General features: G+C 36.1%; 1 protein-coding gene across 1 annotated transcript in view; it reads left to right on the forward strand.

The window, feature by feature from the left end:
• Window positions 1-2,652: 2,652 nt before the first annotated feature.
• The window catches only part of Scml2 (Scm polycomb group protein like 2), a 72,326-nt gene continuing 51,814 nt past the window's right edge, over window positions 2,653-23,164 (forward strand). Inside the window, exons 1-6 of the mRNA XM_029534272.1 lie at window positions 2,653-3,112; window positions 11,206-11,251; window positions 13,875-13,945; window positions 14,667-14,901; window positions 16,402-16,490; window positions 19,923-20,166. Coding sequence (XP_029390132.1) covers window positions 11,230-11,251; window positions 13,875-13,945; window positions 14,667-14,901; window positions 16,402-16,490; window positions 19,923-20,166 — 661 coding nt within the window. The 5' untranslated portion in view covers window positions 2,653-3,112; window positions 11,206-11,229. The remainder of the gene's footprint in view (window positions 3,113-11,205; window positions 11,252-13,874; window positions 13,946-14,666; window positions 14,902-16,401; window positions 16,491-19,922; window positions 20,167-23,164) is intronic.

Genomic DNA, 23,164 nt, shown 5'->3' on the forward strand with positions numbered 1-23,164 from the left:
TTTAGAATAAAAACCACATTTAGATCTTGTGTCAGGATACAGCGTTGAGGGAGAAATATTATAGACTCATATCAGGTTCATGATGGTAGTTTCTCAGTTCTTCAATTTCAAAATCAGCATCCTCATGTTGTAAAGACTCTGTGTTCTCCCTGAAATTCTCAAGAGTATATTGTCTTTATAGTATGAGTTATAGGAAAGTAAATTTTATATCTGCTTATAAGGGTGAGTATGCTACTGTGCTCTTCTGAAACTCAAATGACAACTCTTAGGAATCCATTCTTTCCTGCTGCCTTGAGTGATTGAGCTCTAGGTCATCAGGCTATGCACAGGCATCTCTAGTGGCCCAGACATTTATTCAACACTCCTTTCTAGGAAACTTTTATCTCAACTTTTGAAGTTTATATTCTAGAATTTGCTTCTCACTTAAAAATTTTCCAAAGCCACAAATGTTGAAAGACAAAAAGGATAATCCATTTACTTTATTATTTAGTATTGAAAAAATCAATACTAAAATAATTTTGAATGTTCAGTTCTGAAATAGTAAAGTATACTTGAGACAGTTGGACACTTTGATTAACCAGGATTTAAACCACTTAAGGCTGTTCACACCAAAATAAAAATGCAGTCATTTCCTTAGAGACTGCCAGAAAACTGGCTCATCCCACAGTACCAAAACATTTTTGAAATTGTACTACTTGCTTGCTATTTTGGAAATGATGCTGTTAAATAGTAGATGACAAGAACCTGACTGTTTCTGACAATAAACCTTTAATATGTTGTACATTGGAAGTTTGCAGACTTAGGCTTAGTATATTTTCATTCAGTTTATTAGCTTGTACTTCATAATAAAAAAGGCTTCATATTAAGGATCCCTTAAAGTTACAAATTTTCATCTTCTTTTCTCAATCGTGTGGGTTGAAAGTCCTCACCATAGGAGGACAAAGACAGAATAATGTGGTATTCAAGGCTGCAAATATGAAAATGTAAAATCCTGTTATGTGTTGATCATGTTCACCATGTTTAGATCTTTCTTGAACTAGGTACATTACAGAAATCAAGAATATGTGATTTTGCATGTAGAGATAGGCACTGTATGTCCCAAGTTAGCAGCTAACTTACACCAAGAGAATATTGTATTATTTTCAGGGAGACAGTTTCCTAGTTACTAGGAAGAGAGAAAGAATGTAATACCACATCATTCTGGAGATCTCTAGGTGTTAGGCCTGCTCATTTTCAAAAGAGTGGATATACCAGACTACATTCCATTTTACTGTCTTAGGCACTATTGGCTTCTTAGGGAGACCAAAAAACTTTTTCTTTTTTTTTTAATCCTAAAACTATCTTCTAGTAATGCCTAATATATACAATGCTAACATTCTTGAAGGAATGGCATTTATTTCTTACTGGAAAAGTTGCATATGAAAATTATTTTATATTGTAGAAAATGGATATACTCTTTGTTGCTGTGGATTTATGCTTTTAGGTTTTGGCTCTAATTTCAGAATTATAATTTTTAAAGTCATTATACATTAAGGTAACAGATGGAAAACCTACACTCAGTTTTGGATAGAGGTATAGAGAGAAGAGGAGACTTACTTTTACTTTTGGCTGCCATAGCATATGGTATATTTTTCAAACAAAACTTTGAAATTTTTTATAGTAAATGCTGAACTAGTGGTGAGTGTTTTCTGTGGCTTTTTGTGTGATGTATTTTGTGTAGCTGGATGGGATATTTTAAGGCATTTTTCTTTCTTTCTTTCTCTCTCTCTCTTGGTTTTTCGAGACAGGATTTCTCTGTGTAGCCCTGGCTGTCCTGGAACTCACTTTGTAGACCAGGCTGGCCTCGAACTCAGAAATCCGCCTGCCTCTGCCTCCCGAGTACTGGGATTAAAGGTGTGCGCTACCATGCCCGGCTTTAAGGCATTTTTTTTTCTTTTTCTCTTCAGAGTGATCTCCACTCGTGCTATAGGTTTCTCTCAGGTTAGAAAGCATGCGCAGGGGAAACACAAATTGAACTATGTATTCAACCCTTCTGGGATCCCTCAAATGTGAGCAAATGGTATTTGTCACTAGGCTAATCTAGTGTCTTTAAGATTAAGCATAAATTAAGAACAGTAAAATCCAGAAAGTGGGACTGGCAGGGCATTGGTGCCTAAAACCCATGGTGAAGAGGATTTAAGCTGAAGGAGCTGGAACCTCAGAAGGAAGGCACAGTTCCAGTTCCATAGTAGGAACTGAGTTTCTTTGCTCCTTGGACTTGGTTTCTTGTGAAACTATTTATTTTTTTGGGTCAGTGGCCAAAATAGGAGTTAGCCAGGGATCTAAAAGTCTAATGGCAGTGAGTACCCAGCATGGAACTTGATGCTAGACCCCAGGGGTCTTGGGTACTTGGCCTGTTGCTAGGATTTTTGATCCTGAAGGATAAGGGAAAACTGCCAAAGGCTTTTCAGCATCACCACTTCTTCATTAAGGCCACTGCTCAAACTCTTTCATGCAGGTTGCTGGGTCCTGGGCTCAAGCTCCACCCGCAGCAGCAGTCTTAGGGCGTGTTTGCAGCGACCACAGGATGGGGAGGGCGGGGTGGCGGTGGCGGTTGTGGGGCATGCGCGGCTCTGCGCGCGGCTTCTCAAAAATGGCGGCTGCAATGTGAAGTCGGGTGCCTGCTCCCGGAGCTAGCATGACAGAAGTGCTTTTGCTCGGGCGGAGGAGACCCGAGGTGCGTGGTGGCCCTGGTCCTCCTTGGGAAGTGGAGATGGAGTCCTGATGTTGGAGTCTTGTTGGCTGCCTGCAGGGCAGGCGGCGGGGAGCCTTAGGGGCAAGTCCTGCGCTGGGAACGCCCCCTTACTGCCGCGCCAGCGTCCCGCCTCAGTTTGTCCCAACACCCCTGCCTCATACCCCTGGACGCTTTACCCCAGATGCCACGGCTGCTGTGTCTAAATTAGTGTTCTCTGTGAGCCATCTCCGTTGCTAGCACTCTCTGCTGACCTTCACACTTATCCTGACCCCCTTCACTGGCTCATCTTGCTAGAGGCATTCAGGCCCCTGGCCCAGCTCCCCTCAACGGGCCTCCTCTCCAGGAGCACCAACAGCGCCCTCTGCAAGTCTCCCCAGGGTAGGTGGGGCCAGGCTGCAGCCTGGGGGCTTTGTGGGAGGTTGGTCGGGCTAAGGGTCAGGAATGACTTTGAAAGGTTTGGGCTGAGACAAGCACTTGGGAAGTAACTTAGATTTTGGGAGGGAACATCAACCTAGAAAGATGTGCCTATGGCCTGGAGCCCCTTGTGGGTCTGGTGCCAGGTATGTGTCTTGAGGATCCTCACAGGTTTTGTCCTCCAGAGTGGATGACTCCTTCATAAAGCTGGGCAGGAAGGCTGAGAGCCTTCAGGCAAGGACATGCATTAAAGGAGATGATGCTCAGCAGTCATGTAAAACTTGAGTGTAGTGATCATTTGCTTTGAAATAGCTCTGTAAAGATTCTTCTTTATTGACTTTTTTTTTTTTTACCTGAATAGTACTTGTACTTCAAGAGCCAGAGAAAGAGATATTAGAATTTTATCGACTGTACTTTTGAGGGGGGGTGGGGAGGGGAGTTCCTTGAGCTATATATGTAACTTCAAAAGCTGACTAGTAATCACCCATTTCCCCCTTCCCCTCTTGTCCTGCCATGTATGTATGTGGGCAGCTCACATTTACTTACAGATTTCCATCTGAGGGTATTGATGTTTTAAAGAAGGTAGTTAAACACTATGGTTACAATTTGAAATCTGATTCTGTTTTTGAAGAATGAGAATATTAAGCTTTATAACTTGCAATTAGTATGACTTTAGGATGTTTTTTTTAAAAATAGATTGGTTACTAAGGGGAAACCAAGGCAGGGGAAATATCTTATGATGCACAATTTTCAACAGTATTGGAGATGCTTGTTTCCTTAGAGGGCATCAGTTGTTGCAATTTTAATTCTTCCAGGGACAATATTATTATTTTCAATTTGAGGGAAGAATATTGTAAGATGTACTTGTGTATAAGCAGTTGTTTTATAGTGGTATTTCATTGGCATAACCTTGATTTTTTTTTAAAGATTTTATTTATTATATGTAAGTACACTGTAGCTGTCTTCAGACACTCCAGAAGAGGGAGTCAAATCTCGTTAAGGATGGTTGTGAGCCACCATGTGGTTGCTGGGATTTGAACTCTGAACCTTTTGAAGAGCAGTCGGGTGCTCTTATCCGCTGAGCCATCTCACCCGCCCGATTTTTTTTCCTAATTGTTTGGAAATGTTCTTCATTCCAAATGGAGTGACAATTTTATCTTTTTTGCCCCCCCTTTCCATTAAATAACCTATTTGTAATGATGGGTATTCTTCTAATCTGTGGTTTTCTGTATTTAATGGGAGGAATGTTAAAATGAGCTCTTGAAAGTAAATTTAAGATTTTGAGAAGATTGAGTTTATCCATCATCTTTAAAATTGTTTGAAATTTATAAAAGAACTTAGTCAAACTATTTAAATAGCTTTGAAAAATGTGAATACCATGTATCTCCTCCATGCAGAGGTAATTTCCTTAGGAGCCTGTTCACCCCAGTGATCCTGCTCTGCTTTAGAATTGTAATTTGGTGAGGGGGATGTTGATAATGTTACTGGTATTGCACTATCTATAAGAGGATGTTTTAAAACTGATACACAGAGTTGCTCCTTAAGCATCTTTTCTTATTTGTCATGATTTGGTCAGATATTTTGTCAGCCTATTAGATTTATGGCTCAGTTAAGGTATTTATTAACCACCAGTATGTGTTTATTTTCTAGAATTCACCCAGGTCAAGATATATTTATTCAAAGCACTTTATTCAATGCATTTTAGTTTCTGGTGTTTAAGGCAAACAACCCACCAGCATCTTATCCTTGTATATTTCAAGGTTGCTAAGAACATAATTGATAGAGAACCAGTATTTCTTTGACTAATGGTCAAAATCAGTTACTTTTGCCACTGTTCTTTACATTCTGCTTGTAACCAAAATTTATTTCTAACTTCTGTGATTTTTGTACACTTTGTTATGATTATATGAAGGTATATATTTCGTGAGTTTATTTTCTGGTTAGGTCTATGGAAGACAGATATCTTGCTAGTGTTAGTTGAAATATGTGTGCCCATTGGAAATTGAATATTTTTAATGCTAAGGAATTGCATATTTATTACTAAGTAACTTAGGTTATAACTAGACTTGCAAAGTACTTTACATATTTCAAAATATATCTTAAATATCTCTAAAGCCAAAATAAGGATTGTGATGGTTAGCTACAGGCTATAATTGACTCTCATTTTCTTTTGAGTTTGTTCCTTTTTAGCTGCCTGCCTGTTCCTCCCAGATGCTTCCTATCACCCCTTTTCCTGCCCCTGTTCTTTTCTGTTGGTGTCTGTTTCCGCATCAGTGAAATGGTCTGGGTAATGCTGGGCTGTCTCACTAAGAAATAATTGATGATGGTAAAGTGCTTTGAAAAGGGCTGAGTAAATACTAGGTCTTTTGGATGAAAATGTTTTATTATAAGTTAGCTTCAGATATAAATTTTTAGTTTGAATTCTTGGAGGTGGGGTATTTTACTTGAGATTTTTATTGCCCGTCTTTGGGTTAAAGGAAATTCTGGGGTAGATTCAAGAGGATCCTCTGTTTGAATTACTAGTCACCTAAGAAAATTAAAATCATTAATAATATCATAGAAGTTAGTACATGAGATCTCCAGATTTGAAGTGATTGTAGACACAGAACACCTAGAAATCAGAGAACAGATGATGGTGACTATAAAGGTTTACCTGTTTTAGAAAGTCTTGATATTTTTTAACATTTTATCTTAAGGGAAATAGAATGCAAGTTTCATTTATCTTAAGTCCAAAGTGCTATAATTTATTCATTTAATTTTATAAATATAGACATAAAATAGCTTAAGTAGCTACACTTAGTAGCTTGGGTTTTTGTTACTTGCCTTTACCTCTATCTCATTTGCAAAAATCTAACACAAGATGAATAGTTTTTTTTTTTAAAGCAGGATAACTTGAAAAAATTTGAGAAACTATGTAAGATTTAAAATGAAATATGTTTGGTTTTCATGAGTAAGACATTTTTGGTTATTTTGCCTTTGTTGTCTGGTATAAGTAACCCTTGGTAGCCATAGAAATACTAATGACAGTATTTATGTTGTAATTTCTATTAAACATGATGTCTCTAAAGCTGTCTCCTATTTTTGTTTTGAGGCATGTGTTAGGAAGTTTTTAACAAGAAATGAGCATAACTTTGCACTTATGTGAGAAATTTAAGAGTTTTCAGTACACATGGCCACTGACTATGATAATCCTTTCTAGACTAGACGAATTCTTTATTTTAAAAAGTTAAATAATAGAGTCAACTTGTTTTAGATTTGTGTAAGGAGTTGGGAAACAATTGAAGATAAAGATCCCTCAGCTCCCCTACTTGTGACTTGTGTTTATGGCTGTAGTTCTGCCCCTATCTTAAGTTTATAGGACCAAATTGTTCTAAGATCGGAAAGACAGTGCTCATCTTTTGTAGTAATGTACCATTGTAAACTTACAAAGAGACAGATACTCTGCTACCTTATGATATACTTGAGGATATGTTCTTTTCTTAGGAAAAGATTTCTGTGTATTGGGTCTTGTCTTCAGAATATATACCAGTTTCCTCGACTTTTGTTTCTCAAAAGGATTATCTAGTACAGAAATACAGATATAAACAACTCTTTTTGATATGTACCTTGTAGTCCTGAGAAACTATTTAAGTATGAATATTGTCAAAGTCCCTGATTTTAATATTTATTCATTTTGCTACCTTAAATCAATTTTGGCTAGCTTTTAGTTTGATTTATGTATATTTAAATTCAAATACCAATAAAATGTATTTAAGTTCTCTTATCTTTGAGCACAGAAATATACTTTGTTCTGTGAAGCTCTTGTGTTTTCTTTCCTTTGAAAAAAATTAAAGTATATTATTTGAAATCTTTTATATTAAACTTTAAAATTACTTAGAAGTAATATCCAACTTTTAACTAACTTATTAAAGTTTCATAAATTGGCCCAGATAAAACAGTCTTTGTGGTCCCTATTGAGATAAAATAGCTGATAGTGATAAGTGCACTTGTGCATTACTTTGTTTTAAATTACTTTATAATCAGATTCTTTTCATTTTTCATTAAAAAATCAGATTTTATAATGAACGTTTTTCAAAAGTTTTAGAATTTTAAATGTGTAATTTACAGATATCTGCTACATGTTTGAATTATTATCAGGGATGGTTAGTTTTCTAGACACTTTAGATGATAGTTTATTACATGTTTTTCTACAGTCTGTTGTTTAGTAGGCACTGTTGTCATTCCATTATTTCTTGTAGAACTGTTGTTAGGAACTATAAATCCAGGCTCACTGATAATAGAAGTAGGCTGTAACTTGATCTACTTCTTTTGTCATATAGCACCATATAGCTGCCTGTAGTAAATTGACATGACCTGCCATTAACTCTGGCCCTTCACAAATGTCAGTGGACACCAGGTCTTTGAGCAATTAGCTTATGGCTATGTTTTAAAACCTTAGGAATTTACAATTATAAATTAGTATTTCGTCAACCTTTTACTTGTCTGATATGAAATTCTACCATATATGTATAGAATTTTCCCATAAATAATTTTAAAATGGCAAGTAATTAATTATATAACTTATGATTCTTTGGCTGTTTTCTTTTTCTCTTATGTTTTTTTTCTTTTATATATTTCATTTTTTTGAAACAGGGTCTCATGTAGCTCAGGCTGGCATTGGACAGAAATTCAGGGGCTTCCTGTCTCCACTTTTAAGTGCTGTTGGATTTGTATTGATGTAGAAAAAGAGTAATTTCTAATTTGTTGTGGTAGATCTTGCTAAAACATTCCTAGGAATCGCTCTAGAATTTTTTATTTTTATTCTTTGGAGGATACAATTTAATACAAATCCTCACTACCATCGTATTCTAAGTATTTCTGAGACAACAATAGAATTTTTATTTCATTTTATTCATAATATTTTTCTTTTGAGACACAGTCAATATCCCTGTTTGCCATTGGCTTAATTTAGCTTCTCATTGGTTGGGATTACAGGAGTGTGTTACCATGTTTGTCTACTCGTAAATATAGTTTTGACAAGTGTGCCTTAGTTTTTTCTGATTACTTTCATTTATGTTTCAAAATGAGGCTTTTATTATTTTAATAACCTAGGTGAATAAAATCAATAGTTGTAAATTCATAACATGATGAATCAAACCCAATTCAACAAGTAACATACCTTTGCTTGCTTTCTTTTAAGGATATCTATCAACAATGTAAAAACTTAGTTATGTGAGTTTTTTTTAATTTGTTAGAAGCATGTTGCTACAATATATTTCAATTAAATGAAAGTTTAATTTCATTTCAAATGAAAAATTATCAGTGTATTTTGTGCTTTTTAAATTTATTTATTTATTTATTTACACTTCATATTCCATTCCCCACTCCCCTATTCACCATCTGACTGTTCCACATCCCACACCTCCTCCCAATCCCACCCATCTCCCACCCCCACCCCACCTGACCTCTAAACTCCCTGAGGCCTCCAGTCTCTTGAGGGTTAGGTGCATCATCTCCGAATGAACACAGACCCTGCAGTCCTCACTTTCCATCCTCACTTGTGATCACTTTCTTCTCTCTCCCAAGAGGGACTGAGGCATCCTCATTTGGGCACTTCAGCTTGTTGAACTTTTTGAGTTCTGTGGACTGTATCTTGGGTATTCTGTACTTTTTTTTTATTTTTTATTTTTATTTTTGGCTAATATCCACTTATTAGTGAGTACATAGCATGCATGTCCTTTTGGGTTTGAGTTACCTCACTCAGGATATTTTCTAGTTCCATCCATTTTCCTGCAAAACTCAATATATCCTTGTTCTTAATACCTGAGTAGTATTCCATTGTGTAAATGAACCACATTTTCTATATCCATTCCTTTGTTGAGGGACATCTGGGTTCTTTCCAGCTTCTGGCTATTATAAATAAGGCTGCTATGAACATAGTAGAGCATGTGTCCTTATTACATGTTGGAACATCTTTTGGATATATGCCCAGGAGTGGTATAGCTGGGTCCTCAGGTAGTACTGTGCCCAATTATCTGAGGAACTGCCAGACTGATTTCCAGATTGGTTGTACCAGTTGGCAATCCCACCAACAGTGGAGGAGTGTTCCTCTTTCTACACATCCTCACCAGCATTTCCTGTCACCTCAGGATTTTCTGCTTTTAAAAACATAAATTGTGGGATTTTGTGTGTGTGTGTGTGTGTCTGCTGATTACCATGTTTTATGCTTGTGCTCTTGTCTGTCTGTCTATGTGTCCATTATGATGTTATGTGCTTATGCTCTTGGATTTCAAAAGGTGTCATCAAGCCCCTTGGAGCTGTAGTTACAGGCAGTATGAGTTCCCTAAAGTGTTTGCTGGGAACTGTACACCAGTCCACTGTAAGAGCTCTTAACCATTGAGCTATCTCTCTAGATCCAGATTCTCAGACTTTATATAGTAGATTGTGTAACTCCCCCACCTTCTCCATCATTTTCTTCTTTAGTCACAAGGTCTTGCTTGCTAGGCAGCAAATCTGGTATCAAATTCCTTGTTTGAGCCTCCTAAGTGCCGAGATTATAGGCATGATCTCTCCTGCTGACTCTAGAGTATATATCTTCCTTCCATCAACATAGTACCAAGCACATTCTAGGAATTATACCAACATTTGTTAAGCAAATCAGTAACCAAACTGGAATCAGATACTTGTATTGAATAAAGTAAAGCTTTCAGAAAAGAGTTTGTATTTATTGATGGTATCAAAACACTGCTAATATTTCAAGAAGCAGAAGAAGAGGAAAGAATATTTCATGTAGTCAAAATAATATGAGGAGTCCTTAAAACAAGCGTCCTTTGGGGTTAGGGTATAGGATCTTTGAGAGTAAATATATTATGGGGGATCTTAGTGTTACCCTACAGAAAGTCCTGGGTTTTTTCTTAATTGCATAGCCAGTTTTGTAACAAGAGGGTGATGTAGGAGGAAAACAGCATAGACTGTATCTGATATATTATGTATTATTATGGTAGAAAAGTATACCAGTGGCAAAACAAGTTAGGCAGCAGTTTTGGTACAATGAATAGAACTGAATGAAAGTGTAAACCAGTAAGTATCAAGGGGAAGGAAAACCACCTGTGTAGTCACCTAAGTAAGTGTTGGCCGCTGATTGAATACATGAGTGAAAAGACAACAAATGTAAAGCGAAGTATTGAAAGAAGTATTGGTATTGATGAGGAAAAACTATCAGAAGAAGCAAAGTTAGAGGAGGTGAGGATGTCAATACAATTAAGTCTTGGGATAGAGATAATAGAATTCTTTCTGGATGAGTTCATGAGTATATTCCTTTACTTACCAAATTACATTTAGTTTACACATCATTATATCTTAACTACAGGAATATAGAGTTTACATGTTCTGTTAGGTTTTTCTATACACCTGACCTTTTTTTATAATGTTTATTCATATGTAAATTTTGGCATGGATTGATAGCTTTTTAGGACAGTCTAATATCTTTGTTTTAGAGTATGGAGCATATTAAGGACATGAAAAAAAATAAATCTAATGAACAGTGATGCCAGCTTCCTAATGAACAATTTTCCCCTAAACCTAATTTCCTTGAATTTTTGAGACAGAATCTCACTATGTAATCCAGGATCACTTAAAATTCAAGACCCTCCTGCTATAGCTTCCTGTCTATTGGGATTATATATATATAGGTCTATTCTATAGTACTTACTAGGCTCCTAACAAGTAATATTTGTTAGAAGACTTGATTCATGGAAATTTTCGTTGCATTCATGATTTTTCTACTTCTCAGTACTATTATGAGGGTTCTAGCATAGGCCTCAATCTGAATACTAGTGGCTGCCTACTTATGATTTACTCTTGATTTTTTTCACTTTTGATTTCCCCCTAAAAGGGAGCCCTATACTTACCCAAGTTCCATTAGCAATCACTACTCTTTAACTATTTTTCTAGTTCACAGCTACCTTATTTTTATTCAGGGGGAAGCTATTAATGTGATCTGACTCTCATTTTTACTACTATTATCTCTTAGAAATGTATAGAGCTTAAACTAAGGTATTATGTGTTTTCCTTTGTAGGAAAATACAGCAGAGGCGAATACCATGGGGCAAACAGCGAATGAAGGTAAGGTTTGCTTATCTAAATGTTGTTTTTAGCTATTTGTTTGTAACAGGTATATTACCATATTTTGAACTTTTGAAATAAAGCCTTTAAAATGTTTAAAGAAGCCGGGCAGTGGTGGGGCAGGCCTTTAATCCCAGCACTTGGGAGGCAGAGGCAGGCGGATTTCTGAGTTCAAGGCCAGAACTCAGTCTACAGAGTGAGTTCCAGGACAGCCAGGGCTACACAGAGAAACCCTGTCTTAGAAAAAATGTTTAAAGAAAACAATATTAAGCAACTACCTTCTTAATTATATACCCTTTTTGACTCATTAAATGGGTCATACTGGTTTATACTTTGTTATGCTTTATTTCCCATAATTCATTCTTCACACATTTGCTTCCTTGTTTTTTGTTCAAGTCTTGTATTACCTTACTACTTTTCTTCTAATTACATGTTTGAATCTGAATGTTGCCCTTTAATTTTGTTTAATTTGTATATTGACTGTATTACCTTGGTGTAGTATTTATAAATATATTCTTGGTTTCCTTAGAATAAGACCCATTTTATTTCATTTTGACTTAGAAATTCTTAATACAGAACTATTTTGTTAAAGTAAGTGTGTGCTTTCTGCAGAAAATTTAAATAGAAATAAGGCTATATATTCCTCTAAAATTTCTATATTCCATGAATAATTTCTAACAAAACCTGAAAGACATACCAGTCATTACTGTATGAGAACTTTGAGTCCTGAGAATTAAGCATTCATACTTAAAATAATGAAAGCAGCTTGAAAGCTTGAAAAACAGTGATACAGTTGATTATTTGATGATATTAAGGATTTCGGTTAATTTTTAGCATTATGAATAAGTTTCATATAGAAATTACTTCAAATATCATATACATATATATATATGCTTCATATGATATATTGTCTGAGTGACATGATATATTTAGATTTGTGACAGCTCAAGTATTTTGAGTATTAAAAAAATCAAGGATTTTACTTGAATTTAGTTTAGCATAGAGGAAAACCTGAGTAGTTTGTTGAAGTATGTTGTATTCTAGATTGCATGGAATGTTTTGAACACTTGAAAACATCATTTTATTTCTAGGAAATTATTTTAAGCAGTTTAAAGATCTACCAGTAGTTCATTTAGATATATTGGCATAATTATTTAACAAATTCTTAAGAGTATTCCATATCCCAGGCCCTAGGATATATTATAAGTGTTAGAAGGTTATAGCACCGAGCAAGACAGAATTAAATACCTGCTTTTTATGAAGCTTTCATTTTAATAGTGAAAAATACAGTAAATAAAATGAACAAGTAAAGTATATACTATACTCAAAATTGTAGGACACATAAAATGATGAACATGAAATTAAAACAGGTTCTCATAAAAATTAAATCAATTAGATAAATTTTTAAGTGCTTTCAGATTATTGTGGTGTTTTTTTTTCCTTGTGGTTAGAATCAATGGATGTCAAAAATGATGCTCAAGAGGGAACTACTCAGTCAAGTACATCTGTACAAAGCAATAGGTTTTTAAGTAATTTAATACATCATTTTGGTTCCTCGGTGTTATAATGAACTCATGTTGCTTTTGATTTTGAATTTATTCCATTTGCATTTTCTATTTTTCACTATTTTTAATTTTATTTTTCGTTGAGGTGACCTGAAAAAAATGCTTTTCACATGTTAGTAAAGTTACTCTTAATGCTGAACTTATATCCCTGGTGAAGAAGAGTTCGATTCCTACCTTGGCTTTGTCAAAGATTATTTTATGACCTGTTTAGTTACTTCCATGACTTATAGTCTTCTTGGATCAGTTTGTCTGTGTATTGACAGTCTAGCTAGGACAGTGAATTGAGCAAATATGTTCAAACCAGGCAGAATGCACTGCTTTTTGATGGCATTTTGTATGCCATGAAGACTACATCGAAGAGCACAGTAAAATATATAGAAGATGTAACAGCACTACAATAATCTATTTTAGTGACTGCACTGTTCAGTTGCTTACTGCTGTGTCTTAACACTATGTTCTTGACACTATGGATGGAGATTTAAATAGTATATTAAGACCTGTTCTGGTTCTAAGAATTTTTTTAAAAACACCTTAACATCCCCATAAAAAACAAAGCACCTTCACATTTATGGGATTATATAATGTAAACAAAATTGTTCAGCAAATTTATATTTAACACATGTGCAGATTTTTTTAGTCTATAAAAATGTCCTAGTGTTCATATTTCTTTTTTGCAGTGTAGAGTATTGAACACTGTGCTTCTACTACTACTGCATACCCCAGGCACCTTCCTTCAGAATCACTCTGCTTTACTCCACAAGTCATACAGAAGATCTGAGTTATAATTTCTGTCAGGACCATTATTGTCAAAAAGTTGCTTTTATTTTAGTGCATGATTGAATGTAAACTGAGGATTTAAAACCTGCTTTGTAGGATATATTTCCCCTTTTGTATTTTTGAGATTATAATGTAATTACAGCACTTCTCCCTCCCCTTTACTCCCTTTCAAAGCCTCTCATACCCATAACTGCCTAGGGATGAACTAAAACTTATTTTATTCAGGATAAAAACTTAACTACATACTCTAAACTCACCCTATTTGTATGCTTTATTTCCAGATCATTTTGACTGGGACAAGTACTTGAAAGAGACTGGATCTGTCAGTGCTCCTTCGGAATATTTCAGACAGGTATGCCAAAATTCTCTTGATATTTTATACAATAACATACATCATTAGTTTGTAGAAGGGTGTCTGTGTGGTTCCATGGCTCTGATAGAATGAAGAGAAAGTGGGATGATGTTTGTGTCACTGATTATCAGATCTATTTGCAGTAATTTTTAAATTGCCCATGTAGAAGGAAAGACAGAAATAGTGAGTAATTATAAGAAATAGAACCCTGTATTGACAAGGCACATGTAACAGATGCTATTTAAGATTGTCAAAATGAGAAGAAAGAAAACAGCCAAAATAAGATGGGCATCAAAAGATGGCACGGAATATCTGGAGTACAAGGTAGATAGAGGCACCCATGGGATCATGGTCAAAAGTATGTAGGGATGTTTGCAGTGTGCTGGGGAGTTAAACTTTATCATATGCTTTGATAGGACTCCTAGTTTGCTCATTTCAATAGGATACCTTCATAAGATTCTTATGTATAAAATATTTCCAGATGCGTCTTATAAGCTATAACTGGGTTTTCTAGATATGCTTTTTATAAGTGAGCCTAGTGATGACCAGTGTTTTATGCTGCATTTCAAAAAGGGAGATTATGCCTTGAGCCTTGTACACCTGACCTCATTCAACTTCTGCTGTGACTGTACCTAAAAATGTCACCTACCTATTCTGGTATCATAATTTTCCATATATTTTTCTTATACTTTATGCATTTTAACATGTTATTTATTTATAGTCTAAGACTCCACCAACTAATGAATTCCAAATTGGTATGAAATTGGAAGCCCGTGACCCTCGCAATATTGATTCGGTGTGTGTTGCTTCGGTCATTGCAATTACTGGAGCCAGATTACGTCTACGACTGGATGGTAGTGACAATAAGAATGATTTTTGGAGACTTGTGGATTCATCAGACATACAGCCTGTTGGGACATGTGAACAAGGAGGAGATTTACTTCAGCCTCCACTGGGTAAGGATAAACAATTCTTAAAATAACATAGTCTTACTAGTAAGCTATTTATTAGAGATGGTTTTAACTGTCCTCTTAAAGATCACTCAGGCCTTCTTGTAAGTAGATGGTCAGAGAGTTCCTGTAAAAGATACATGATTTTACCTTTGATGAGTATGAAGTGCCTCAACAGAGGAATGGATACAGAAAATGTGGTACATTTACACAATGGAGTACTACTCAGCTATTAAAAACACAATGAATTTATGAAATTCTTGGGCAAATGGATGTATCTGGAGGATATCATCCTTAGTGAGGTAACCCAATCACAAAAAAAACTCACTTGATATGCATTCACTGATAAGTGGATATTAGCCCAGAAACCTAGAATATCCAAGATACAATCTCCAAAACACAAGAAAATCAAGAATAAGGAAGACCAACACGTGGATACTTCATTCATCCCTAAAATAGGGAATAAAATACCCATGAAAGAAGTGGCAGAGACAAAGTTTGGAGCTAAGACGAAAGGATGGACCATCCAGAGACTNCCCCACCCNGGGGTCCATCNCATAATCAGCCACCAAACNCNGACACTATTGNATATGCCAGNAAGATCTTGCTGAAAGGACACTGATATAGCTATCTCTGTGAGGCTATGCCAATGCCTGGCAAATATAGAAGTGGATGCCCACAGTCATCTATAGGATAGAACACAGAGACCCCAATGCTAGAGAAATTACCCAAGTAACTGAAGGGGTCTGCAACCCTATAGGTGAAATAGCAATATGAACTAATCAGTACCCCCAGAGCTCGTGTCTCTAGCTGCATATATAGCAGAAGATGGCCTAGTCATTGTTGGGAAGAGATGCCCCTTGGTCTTGCAAACTTTATATGCCCCATACAGGGGAACACCAGGGCCAAGAAGTGGGAGTGGGTAGACAGGGGAGAATGGTTGGGGGAGGGTATAGGAGACATTCAGGATAGCATTTGAAATGTAAATGAAGAAAATATCTAATAAAATAAGTTAAAAATGATACATGATTGGAAAGTAACTCAGTACCATCTCACTTTTATATATACTGCTTAAGTGTGCTGAAAGGTCTCATTTTTGAACAGATGTTGTTTTAATCTTCAATTTTAAAATACCCAAAGCTTTATTAGATCATGCATGTAAATCCAGAGAGACTCTTCTAGAGAAGAAGTCTGTATTTTTACGAGGTACACACCTTTTGATGTTGTCCATTGAGCCATTCAACACTTTCGGGAAGAGGAGGAGAGTAGGAAGAATGTGAGAGAGTCTACATTATGAGAGGAGTACAAAAAGCAGTGTTTTCATAGTTTCTGGTTCCATTTTGACATTGGTGCCAGACATTAGAATGGTGGGTATAACTATACAATTTATCTCTTTTGCTCAAGTCCTTAGAAAGTCATTCTCTGAAGAGAATCTGTAAATGATACCCATTTGTTCCCATTGTCATAGTTTCACCTATTTTTAGTGATATATAATTTTTAAAACAGGGTACAGAATGAATACTTCATCATGGCCCATGTTCTTACTACGTGTACTAACTAGATCTGAACTGGCACCTGCAGTGTTCTTTAAGGAGGTAAGAAAAGCATTATAAAACATTTCTGCCCGCTAGAACATGATTTTATTGTTTTAATTAGAATGCTTAACCACTTCTGTCTTTTCTGACACAGGAATAAGTCTTTTTAAAATTACAGGCAAATATTTGCTAGGGTCATTATAACCAAGAGGACTGGCTTATATAACAAAAAATGTTTTCCCACAGTTTGGAGACTGGAAGAACAAGAGTCAGGGTACCTGAATACAGGTCTCTGTTGAGGCTCACCTTGGTTTATAGTTGAACAAATTCTCTTGTGTTCTTACATGGCTTCCAATATATGCGTGCACATGGGTATCTTACTCTTATTAAACCATACCAGTCAAGCTGGATTAAGGCTCTGTTTTAGAGTGCATTCATATTGGTAGTATTTCAACAGAAATTTGGGGTTGAAGAGACACCATACAGTTTATAATAACTACAGTTGCTGTGAGTTCATTAGTCTTAACAGCCTCATCCCATCCAGAAAGATACTGTTTTGTTCTGGTTCTCTTTGACCTTTGACTCTTAGGAACTTCCTACCTCCCTCTTCCAAAATGATTCCTGAGCCTTGTGGTAGTAGCGGTATATGATATGGTTATCCCATTTGTGGCTGAGCTCTCTGAGAACATTTATTCTCTGCACATTGAGCAGTTGGTTAGTAGTTTCCTTTGTAGTACAGAAGCCTTTTAATGTTCTGAAGTCAAAATTGTTGATTGTTATCTTTATTCCAGGGTGACTGGAGCTCTATTCAGAAAGTCCTTACCTCAGCTTATATACTGAAATGTATCACTACTCTTATAGAAGTTTCAGAGGTTTTGCTCTAGCGTTGAGATTGTTTTATTCATTTGGCATTGATTTGTGTGCAATATGAGAGAGAAGGATCAAATTTCATTCTTTTACATGTAGATATCCAGTTTTCCACTAGTGTATGTTTTGGCATCATAGTCAGAAGTAAATCAGGTAGCTGTAAGTACATGTAATTATAAGCTGGGTCCTCAATGCTCTTTCAGTGAGCATTGTGTCACTTTTTTTTGTCCTGGTACCATGCTGGGTTGACTACTGTGGCTTTATTGTATAACTTGAAATCAGGACTAGAGACAGGTCCAGCAGTGGTTTGTTTTATTTTGTTTAGTTTTGTTTTGTTGTTGTTTTAATTGTTAAGGATTGGTTTGGCTTCCAGTGTTTTTGGGGCTTACATATCAATTTTAGGATTGTTTTTTCAATTTCTGAAAAAAAATCATGTTAGAATATTGGTGGAGATTGTATTGAATATATAGATTGATTTTGGTAGTGTAATCATTTTTTGTAATATCAATCCTACCATTCCATCTGCATAGGAGGTCTCCCATACTGCTATCATCTTCAGTATTTTTTCTCCAGTGTTTTAAAATTTTCACTGTAGCTGGGCGTGGTGGTACACGCCTTTAATCTCAGCACTCAGGAGGCAGAGGCAGGTGGATTTCTGAGTTCGAGGCCAGCCTTGTCTACAGAGTGAGTTCTAGGACAGCCAGGGCTATACAGAGAAACCCTGTCTTGAACCCCCCCCCCCCAAAAAAAAGTTCACTGTTGATGGCTAGGTTTATTTAAACATGAGTTCTGGAAATTAGAAGTCTGACATAAAGGTGTGGCCAGGACTTCCTTCTCATGTTTTCTATGTTGATAGTGAATCCCACTATTTTCCTTGTAGTGTATATCAGATCTAAGAGTTTTATGGAGGAGTGCTTAGGATCTTTTACTGATAGATTATTTGAAAAGAAGGATTTTTTTGACTGTTTCCTAATTGTATCCATCTCTTTTCCCTCGCTACTCTGGCTAAGCATCAGTCACTGCAGTTGAATAAGAGTAAAGAGAGTAGAGGCATACTTGTTTCTCTCATTCTTGATTTTAGAGGGACCGCCTTCATTGCTTTCCTTAGTAACTATAATGTTGAGTATGGGTTATTATGTTTGTGCTTCTTCTATTTGTAGTTTGTTTAAAACCTTATTTATAAAAGTATGTTAAGCATTATTAGAGGCCCTTTCTGTTCATGTTGAGTTGATAATGTGAATTTTGTCCTTGATTTTATTTCTTACTGTTATATTTATAAAGTAGTATGTGTTGATCATTCTTACAACGTTGATATAAAACCAACTCAGTTATGGTATATCATATGTCTAAAGTGTTTATTAATCTGGTTTTGATGAATTTTGTTGAGAATTTATGCATCTATGTTCATTGAAGAAATTTATTTTTCTTTACCTTTATTTGACTTCTATATCAGGGTAATACTGGCTTCGTAGAATGAACTTGGCCATGCTTGATCCCTTTCTATTTTATGAAATATTAGAAGTGTTTGTATTAGGTCCTCAAATACTAGTGTATTCCAGCAGTGAATCAATCCATCTAGCTTTTCTTAAAGTGTGATGGATGCCATTACTACTTTCATCTCATTGCAAATTTTAGGTGTGTTGATGTCTTAAGATAACTTCTTGGTCCAATTTTGGTAGACAATAAACATCTAGAAACTTACCTTTTCTTAAATGTTTTTAAATTTATTGGGATATAAGTTTTCAAAATATTATCTAATGATCTAATGAATCCTCTGTGTACCTTCTATCTTTTGGTTAACTTGACTGACAGTTGTCAGTCTTGGTTATGTTTTAAAAATAAATCTTTGCGAGCCACAGATGGCCTGGCTGTGGCTGTGACTGTGGGCAGGCATAAGGTTAGCAAACAGGCCTGGGAGCTGAAAGGCTGGGGAGGCAGAGGGGACAGAGACCTTCAAAGCTCAGACATGGGAGCAGAAAGGTCAACTGTGAGATTGTGCAGCAGAGAGAAAAAGCCAGATGAGGGAGGGGCTTCAATGGTCTTATAAGTGTGGATTGGTGCAGAAAAGAGTGAGGATGGGGTGCTGAATAAGTTTGCACATGGCTCTCAAGAGCTGGTCAGTCCCAGAAGTTTCCTCTGGATATCAGTAACCAGTAACCAAATGTATAAAGAAAGTCTCTCCAGACCAAGGTTTGAAAGGATCCTGCACATTGTATAACATACAGATGGGGCTTTGGAAAACATCAAACTATGCCTCTGACCTTACGATGTATTCGCTCATTAAAACAATTCCTTTGATGTCACCCTCAAAAAAAAAAAATAAATAAATCTTTGCATTGACTCTGTAGACCAGGCTAGTCTCAAACTCAAGGCATTGAATTAAACTTGAATTAAAGGTGTGTGCCATGACACCTGGCCTAAAAAATGCTGAGTAAATAAATAAACAAGAAAGCAAGCAAACAAGTTTTTGCCAGGACATTAATCTGATTACTCTGGAGGCAGAGGTAGGTGAATCTCTGATTTTGAGGCCAGCTAGGTGTCCAGAGTGAGTTCCAGGATGGCCAGGGCTACACACAGAAGCCCTGTGTTGAAAAAAATTGTCTCATTGATCATTTGTATTTTTAGGAACCACCACGTCCACCCCAAAATAATTTTATAGTTGGGATGAAGATTGAAGCTGTCGATAGAAAAAATCCATTTATGATCTGTCCTGCCACAATTGGAGCTGTCTGTGGAGATCAACTTCACATTACTTTTGATGGATGGAGTAAAGCATTTGATTATTGGTGTGACTATGACTCCCGAGACATCTTCCCAGTTGGATGGTGTCGCCTCACAGGAGATGTATTACAGCCACCAGGAAGAATTCGTAAGCTAATACCCAATTATATATGATTATGATAATATTGTGTTTAATAGTGGTGGTATTAGAACTTGATATCAAATTAGAATGGCAGGTAGACTGGTAATACCATTCTTTAGGTAGTAGAGAAAAAGGAAGATTTAAACTAGATTAAAATTTTTGAGAGCTCCTCCGGAATCTTTTTAAAAAATATATTTATCTAATCTTTTTTTTTACATTATCCTCCTCCTACCCTCCAATAGTTCCTCATCCCATTTTTCCCCACCCCTGTGTTCAAAGGGATGTTCCCATGTACCCCACTCCACCCCACCCTACCTCCACAGGCCTCTCCACTCCCTGAGGCCTCAAGTCTCTTGAGGGTTAGGTGCATCTTATCTGACTGATGCCAGACCAGGCAGTCCTCTGCTGTATATGTGTTGATGGCCTCATGCTGGCTACTGTATCCTGCCTGGTTGGTGGCTCAGTGTCTGAGAGATCTCGGGGGTTTGAGTTAGTTGAGACTGCTGGTCTTCTTATTCACCAGGAATCTGGGGATATAACTCAGTATAGAGTGAGTGCTTAGCATGCAGGGCCCTGGATTCTATTCTTAACACCAAAACCTTTTTAAAACCATTTGCATATATCATTAGTCACATTTCTACCATAATTTTAAAGGTTGAAAATAATAAGTATTAAAATATATTTTACATGGTCCTGTTTATATTTTAAAGGTAAACTGATACTTTGATGTTCTCAAGTAAAATCTGTGAAATGAATCAAAGTTTTGACTCTATGGAAGCTGTCAGAGATTTCTGTTAAGTTATTCTAGTGTTCATCATTTATAATGGTGTTTCTAATTTTAATACTATGGTTATGTAGGTATGTTCTTTCAGAGAAATGTCTCCAAGTAATCACTGTTAAGATTAACTGGTCTTGAGTTTAATACAAGCTTACTGGTATAGTGAAATGTAAACATAATTAATATTTACCCTACTAAATGTTACCTGCATTATTAAGCAGAAGGATAAAATGAGTAGGTAAGGTATATAGAGGAAGTTGGGAATAGAAAAGGGCTTTTAGGTATGTTACTCTTGTAATTGAATGCTTCTGTAATTTAACACATCCCATTAAATTATAGTAATACATACCAGTTCCTTACTGCTATTTCTATCAAGTAGATATTAATGGGTAATTTTGGTAAATGTTTCTGTGATATATATATCTGTATATGATACTAAGGTAGCCAAGACATAATATCTCCCTTCAGGAAATTTATCTTCTAGTGAGGTAAAATAGACTGGGGGACAATGCTGTAAAAAAGTTACAAAAGTAGAGATGTATGACAAATATGAAAGTAACTTAAATTCTGGAGAGAATGGAGATTGAAAATATATGATTATTGCAAGAGAAAAGGAAATTTGCTGTGCATTATGGGAATAGGTAGAATAGACATATCACAAGATAGAAACTTTGAATTTATTCTGTAAACTGATGTTTTTTGCTTAAGATATGGTAAGATTGAAATGTACGATTAAGAATGTACCCTTTGGTACCATTTTTCTTCTGTATTGAGGTGTATCCCCAGCTCTGTGATACTGGTTCTGATTCTGGTGGTGGTGTCTGATTATTTTTTTGTTTGTTTGTGGTGATAGTTCACACAGGGCCTCTTTCATTCATATGACTTTCATTCATAATCCCTTAAGGGTTTTTTCTTTTATGTAACAAGAATATACTTGTATTTTACTTTGTGTGTTAATAACTTTCAGTTTGCATATTCTAATATTTTGCATATTTTTCATACTATTTTGTGAATGTAGATGATCCCTAAATTAGAATGGCTAAATTTACAAGTTTCGTCAGTACAATTCAGTAAAAACATAAGCATGAAAGAGAAACCATACATTGAATTATAAAGTTTAATAATTTCCTAGTCTAGTATGTCTGATAAAATATATTTAGGGATAGACAATGAAGAACGGGAAAAACATCTGTTTTTCCAGTTGGTACTATCATTCCTTCTGGATACTGTATGTTTTCATAACAGATCATGTTTGCAAAATGTCCATCTGTATCTCTTATATCCATATACCTTCTGGGTTTTAAATTGAATGCAGATTTTAATAAGATTTTATTTTATTTTTTATTAATTTATTTTTTATACTCCATATTCCATTCCCTGCCCCCCCCCCATTCACCCTTCGACTGTTCCACATCCCACACCTCCTCCCCACCCACCCTGTCTCCACGTGGATGCCCCAACCCCCACCTCACCTGACCTCTATACTCCTGGGGCCTCCCTCCAGTCTCTTGAGGGTTAGGTGCATCATCTCTGAATGAACACAGACCTGGTGGGTGCTCTAAGATGGATCAGGATTTGGAGTCTTCAAGGGAGCTGACCGAATAGGGATCTGACTCAGCAGCAAGGACTAGGCAGAAGGGGCAGAAGGGATGGTAGAGAGGAAGGGGAGTGGTATTGGGGGAGGGCTTGGATTTGATGAGTGATGGGTCCAGAGTACACCAGGCTCCCAGGAGCAGCTTAGCACCTCAGGCAGGGGTGGGGTGTACACATGGTGTAGGGTTTCTTACCAACTGCTACGAGTGCAGTAGGTCCTCTAGGATGGACAGGATATGGAGTCTTAATGGGAACATACCAACTAGCATAAGATTTTATTTTAAAATAAGATATTAAAGGATTTTTAAAATTAGAATTAAAAATTTTAAATTAGGATTTTAAGTTAAATGATTTTATGCAGCTATAAGCTAATATAAGTGATATAAGCACGTTTTAAGATAAACTAGCCTTAAATTTAAGTTGTGATGTTCAGTAGACTAAGTATATCAAATATAATTTTCACTTTATCAAAGTACAGTCCCATCATGACCTGAATAACAAATATATTCATGTGCAAAATATTTCCCTACAGATTGCAATTTAATATTGCTTTATTATAAGTGCTTCTAAGGATTAAATTTTGACATATATCTAAGCTAGATTCTTCACCAGTCCTAGGCAGTCAGTCCTTGA

The sequence above is a fragment of the Mus pahari genome, chromosome X (assembly GCF_900095145.1).
Source record: "Mus pahari chromosome X, PAHARI_EIJ_v1.1, whole genome shotgun sequence".
Lineage (NCBI taxonomy): Eukaryota > Metazoa > Chordata > Mammalia > Rodentia > Muridae > Mus > Mus pahari.